Source organism: Charadrius vociferus, unplaced genomic scaffold (assembly GCF_000708025.1).
Source record: "Charadrius vociferus isolate BGI_N301 unplaced genomic scaffold, ASM70802v2 scaffold1284, whole genome shotgun sequence".
Lineage (NCBI taxonomy): Eukaryota > Metazoa > Chordata > Aves > Charadriiformes > Charadriidae > Charadrius > Charadrius vociferus.
This window is the reverse complement of record NW_009648060.1, coordinates 264,001-270,332: the sequence shown is the minus strand read 5'-3', so window position 1 is coordinate 270,332 and position 6,332 is coordinate 264,001. Positions and strand designations below refer to the sequence as shown.

The window sequence follows — 6,332 nt, the reverse complement described above, 5'->3', positions numbered from 1 at the left end:
AGTGGCCATTGCCAGGAAGAAGACCTGCGCTGCACAGCTGTTTGGTCCAACTTGGTCCAGCTCCTACGCTCATCACTGCTTCTTCAGTTCCTTTCTTTCGCATAGCGAGGGTCATGGCTGCTGACATATTCCAGATCCACACACTTGGTGCTTACTGTGAGTACACAGCACAGGAGGGCAACTGGAGGAGAGCGATCCACGCTGGAGAAAAACTACAATGCTAAACACCCCACTGTCCAAGAACAAAGATTTCTTCCCAAGGTACTCTCCAGCAAACTGGGTGTTCAAAAAGCCACAAACGAATGTGAGAAACTCCAGATGTCCATTGGTCACAGCCTCCAGTTTCCCAGAGGTGGTTCCCTATCACCCCCCACGCACAGTGACGGGACCAGCACCCGTTTATACTCACCTTCTCACTGGCATCAGACACAAACGGGCTGTCAATGCTGAGACACGAAAGCATTTGTTCTTGCTCTTCCAGTGAGTAAGGCTGTGAAAGGCTGTTCAAAAACAGTTCTGCAAGCAAAAGGAAAGAGAAGACAGACATTACCAGTGATTCCTTTCATGCCTCCCTGCTCTAATCACAGTTATTGCAACTAATACCCAAAGCTTCTTCAGCATTATCTAACAAACATTGATATTAGTGTCCGCAAAACACACAACACACAATTCCTCTGCTAAGTAGAGGCTACTGCTACCACTGTGAAAATAGGGAAACTGGGTCAGAAAGGACAGATGAATTGCGCAATGACATGCAAAATGCCAGAGACAGGACTAGCACCCAGAATTTCCCAGTTCCTGCCCATTATGTCTCTTATCAGCCTTCCCTCTAGATTCACCCGCATCATACCCACAGAAAGGTCAAACTTCTGTCCTCGACTCTTGCAGTAACTTGCACCGATAATACCCAGACCTGACAAGGCTGCTGAACCTCCAAAACCATTTGAGAAGAAAGCTGGCCCTCAGCAACCCCTAAAATGCCATTGCTCAGTTCCGTGACAACAGTTACATTTCAAGAGATTTTTTTCCTAGCTTGAAGTTTTCAGTTCATTTACAAAGACTAGAAAATATGGGATTAAAAAGGGAAAGGTTGAGTTGTATTGGGGCAATGGAACTGCACTATTACTTCACTGATTCTCACACTGAACTTACTGCTGGTTTTCAAATTCTGGATTGCTGCTGGTAATCAAGTTTGTTGGCTGCTGGCTACAGGTTTTCCAATGCCCAGAATTAAACAGTTGCAGACTGACTTTAAATATACTGCTTCATTTGACATCTCCCATCCAATAGGCTTATCCCTTTATTAAAAGAATTATGTTTGGAAACCTAAAATTGCAGATGGAGTCGGAATTGCAGACACTGTTTATACGATGCACATAAGCACAGGTCTGAAACTGGCTGGTTTTTGAGAGGTTCCTGCACCTCTCACAGAGGTTCACTCCATTGTTCAGAGAGTGGAAGAAAATCCTGACCACTACCTTTGTGGCATATTTAATTGGCTAAGAACTACTAGTTTTGGTAATTTCAAGAAAGGCTGAGCAATTTGTGTAACGAGAGACGAACTACGAACAAATGACATCCAAGCTCAAAACCCAGAAATAACTGTCAAGAGGCCAAAAGAAAGCAGCTGTATTTTTATCATGCTCTCAAGCAAAAAGCTGAATTCCCTACATAGCACATTGCTTACCTATTTCCAGCTGCTGAAGCTCTTGTTCTGAAATGGTTGTTGCTTTCTCCACATGGCTGCAGCTCTTCAAGGGGAGAGGAGTTGAGGAGAGAGGTGGAGGATCCCAGGTCTCGGATAACTCCTTGCACACGTTCCAAGGGGTTCCCTCCACCTCCTCTGTTTGCTCCAGAGACGGCGGTGGTGGTAGGACTGGGCTTGCACAAGAAACTTTGACTGCCAATTTTGGGTCAGAACCAGTCTCAGAAACTGGGCTCACTGTGGGGGATAGGGATGTCTGTGGATTGTTCTCTTTGTTCAAACATAAATGTCTAGGCTCTCTGTATTCGCCTTTCCAGGGGCTTGTCACACCTCCCACTACAAAACCAAAAAGCACGCAAACATTATTAAATAAAGAAAAAAAAAGAGGTAAAAGTTTTCCTTCACAATAAGAGTTTCTGAACTGTATCTTGCTGTAAAATGCCCAGCTTCTTCAGAGGGCAAAACCAGATCACCTCTGCAAACTCTTGCTGTATTACAGAACCTTTCAGCAGGATGAAGTTGAAATAAACTATGGATAGTCTTAGAGGCAAGACTGGACCACAAGCAGGAGTTACAGTTCAGGATGCAATAGACCTCTGCTTTCAGTTTTGCTGCATACCAGGCTCCAGCTCACTAGATGCTGTTGCTACTTCAGCCGAGTACGAGCGCAGCCACAGCACACACCTTAATAAACCCATATAAAGCACAACATCGTCTACTTCAAGCAGAGAAGGAAGAAAGAGCATGTGACAGCACACAGGAAATTTTAATTTATTTGGGCAAGAAACACCCAGCTGCGGGCAAAAGCTATCAACCCCAAAATATACATCAATGCTGAAGCCTGAGCAAACGATATACTAAACAGTAAGACATACTGGTATTTCCCATAGGACCACTCCGACATAACTAGGAACGTTTTGCCAGCATGGATAAGAAGCTTTAGACACAAGACATTTCTACCTTCTTCAAGTGCGACGCTAGTCTTAGTTTTTAGTTCAGACGCAGATGCTCTCTGTACCGGCTCTTTCTCCAGACCCATTTTAATAATCTCAGCAGTGAGAGGGTTGCAGGAAGGTGGAATTTCCCTCAGAGGAGGCGGCTCTTTAGCTATCTGTGTAACAAACAGGAAGTGAAAGGGGTTAGACCAGAGAGGCTTCGTTTGATTTCAGAAAGGTTCTTCCCACCCTGAGAGCATTTCCAACTGAAATTACAGCATTAAATGAGAGACCTGAGCGGTAGTTTTATTACAGCTGAATGGCTTAAAAAGTCACACCCAAGTCATGAGCAGGATACGAAAGAAACAGCCCCAGCACATGTAATACACAGCGGTCTGAGCGGCGTAAGAAATGATCAGCTTCCAAAGCAAGGTTGGCATCATCCGAGACACCCAGCTGGCTCTCAGCCAGCCTTCCCGAAATGACTGCTAGGTGCAATAACGCCATCTCACAGGCTTACATACTTTTCCCTGGGGATACGTTGGGTCACTTACCTTCAGACAGAGCGGGTGATTGTAATACTGGGTCCACGGGTGGCACCCATTCAGCATGTGCAGCATCATACAGCAACTGCTCCAGACGTCCACCTTGGAGTCACAACGCTTTCCCATGACCACCTCCGGAGCCATATGAGTCTCCGTGCCAGGCACATAGTTGCCTGAAACCATCCAAATGAAAACTCACTGCATGTAAACATGAGAGTTGTTCCAATGCGACTGCTGGGAAGCCTAAGGCAGCCTCCTTGTCTTTCCAGTTAAAGTGAGAAACGAGTCACCTTAACCCAAAAAGCAGCACTGTGCGCTCTTATAAGCTGTTCAGAGGCTACATCTCCACATCAGTCTCATCCCTTATGCACAGAATAGGTAATAAATTCCCCTCCCAAGCAAATTTGGGAGGGAAAACAGGACACTGCATTGGTGAGCTCAGCATCAGAAAACATATCCTTCTTTTTCAAGAGCTGCATTGAGAAGCACTATAAAGTTTAACTGCCCAAAATGTCAGTGAGGAATTTTGCTTTGTTGGAGGTCAGGATTCTTCCCCAGCCGTTTAGTGAGGTTACATGACAAGTCAAATTTTTAAGTTTTGATGCCGTTTCTTGCAGGAACAAAACACTGAATGCAGTATGCTGACATAATCTTACAAAGAATACAACAGCCTTCTAGACTGGGATAAGGACAACCTTAAGTTTGTTTTAGCTGACAGTGGGATAGATCACAGTAATATCAATAAATGTAACACTATGAGCAATGTTAAGTCTGGAAAATACAGTTGCTTGCAAATGAGGTGTATGTAAATGTTCAAAAAGAAAGAATGAGTCAGTAGGGCAATTCTTTAGAATCACAGTGCAAAATCCTTACCTGTGACCAAGCACTTTCCCAGGCCATCTGGATGAAGGTGAGCAGAGTGACCAAAGTCACACAGAAGAGCCCTGCTTCCATCATCAGACAAAAGCACATTTTCCGCTGGCAATGAGAAGTTTTTAATTAGTCAGTCTCCTTTAACACCAAGATGGAAAAAAGCCAAAAGCCCACAGAACTACAGTTTTTTGAGCTGAAACCAATGTCTATTACCCCTATGGCGTGTCACTAGTTGAAGCAAGAACACAGCTATAATTATCTCTACTTATAAACTACCAATTATCTGCCCTGGAGATTCCTCTACCCCGGTAGTGGGGCAGCCTGGGAAAACAGCCTGCCAGACCCACCAGATGACAGAAAGAAAGAGGTGACAAATATGATATGCTCAGCTGTTTAGAACAAAGTTAAACTCTAATCTCAAACATAGAGCTAAAAATCTAGTAAATAACCTTCCGCCACTCAGTAACTTAATCTCCAAGCAGTTTGCCTCTTACAAGAAAAAGGGAAGAATAAGGTACCTTAAGCACCATCCCACCTTTTACATCTCCATGGAGAATGTTTTGAGCATGAAGATACTCCAAGCCCTCTAACGCCTGGCCCAAATAACTGAGGGCTCTGTCCTCTGGCAGGCAGCCACTCTGCTTAATTAGCTGACCTAGTGAGCCACCTAGAAAGGAATCCAGAGAGTCCACGTTAGCTTATCTTTAAAGTCTTCCCAGCATCACCAGCGTTCCTCGTTGTTTCTGATGGAGAAATGAGAACTGCCAGGTCTGACAGCCCTTATCTTCCACATGTGGGTCTGTTCCTTTTGTTTATTCCCAGAGTTCTTACTGCCCACAGAAACTGGCCTCTTTCACGAAGCCTTTTGCTTAGTGTCAGTTCAATGCTTTGTATCGAAAGCAACCACTCTGTGATCAGATCAGACATTTCTAGGTGCTACTGATCACCAGACGACCCTTCACAGGCTGTGATTTCCATGGTCCTGGCTGGAAAAAGAGCATCAGGCGACAGAAGCATCTAGGTTTGCTTAGTCAATATCCCCTTTTCCAGTACAATGTGCTTTACACGGTGCCATGCAAATAAATATAAAGCAAAAAACAGCATCAACTGTGCGTTTTAGTGAGAATTTGCAGCTGCTATTGAAGAGATACACATCTTGAACTGGAGCAAGGCAGGACGGGCAACAATTCCCCCCAAGAAAGACAGACCATTGCTACACACCAGCAGGGGTTACACATACCTATCCCAACCCACTCAGGAATTAATGCTAGGAACACTCTGGATACACCAAGGAATTAACAGACTTAAAATTGGGGCAGGAGGAAGAGGAGATCAATGTCCACTGCATTCAACAGTTACAATGGCGCTTCCATTGTGGTTGTTCCTTTCTCACCCTCCATCAGCTTCATGAAGATGGTCACCCAGGGTCCTTCCTTCACAGCTCCATACAAGGGGACAACTTTAGGACTTGTTATTGCAGCACACGTCGTTAACTCCTCTGCACGGAAGTGTTCAACTTGTACCTAGAGAAACAAAGAAGCAGCACTGAACAAATTTTGTGACGAATCCCGACAGAATTGTCCCTCCCTGATGCTTGGGTCAGAGTGTCCCGCACTGTTTAACAGCAGATGCACAAGGATAACCTTCGTTAACAGAAATCAGTGGGTACAGCAACAAATGGGAACACTCAGGATGATTCTGAGCAAAGACAATGACAGTCCCTAAATCCTCAGTGCCTGCGTAAAGTTCAGATTTGTCAAAAAAGACACCAGGCTGCAATACCTCCGGCTTACAGCTGAGTACTGGTAATCTTCTGGAGGAAGGTAATTTCTGTCTCAGTTAAAAAGATAATACTGACAACTCAAGCATTCTGCTTTCATGAAAGAACTAAAAAATATCAAAGGATGGAGCAGTACTCGGCAAAAATGAAACTCCCCCAAAACAGAAGGGGATACGAAATATGGCCACAAGCCATGATAGACACTATCACCTTTTTAGGTGGTACTCAGCCCACACAGAAAAATGGTTAAAGAAAAACTCTACTCACTAAGTTCGGCCAAACAAAATAAAACAAGAATTTGCTAAAGACCAGAAGGAAAACATGAGTCATTAAGTTTCTGGTGGGAAAAGGATGTATCATGTTTCTTCGCTGTCAGCAATCCAGCTATAGCTGGTTTTCTTTAATCTCAAGAATTTGGAGAGCAGGTGCTTACAACACCAAGTATGGTGAAAGAAGGTCAGGTAGTCCCCTTCTGACACAGGCAGACAGCAGGA

General features: G+C 44.4%; 1 protein-coding gene across 1 annotated transcript in view; it reads right to left on the bottom strand.

Annotated features, from left to right (window-relative positions):
• MAP3K14 (mitogen-activated protein kinase kinase kinase 14) overlaps positions 1 to 6,332 on the bottom strand; it is a 15,656-nt gene that overhangs the window by 2,797 nt on the left and 6,527 nt on the right. Inside the window, 7 exon segments of the mRNA XM_009883717.1 lie at positions 410 to 516; positions 1,688 to 2,041; positions 2,666 to 2,816; positions 3,195 to 3,358; positions 4,059 to 4,163; positions 4,594 to 4,725; positions 5,452 to 5,581. Of these exon segments, the coding sequence (XP_009882019.1) occupies positions 410 to 516; positions 1,688 to 2,041; positions 2,666 to 2,816; positions 3,195 to 3,358; positions 4,059 to 4,163; positions 4,594 to 4,725; positions 5,452 to 5,581 (1,143 nt within the window).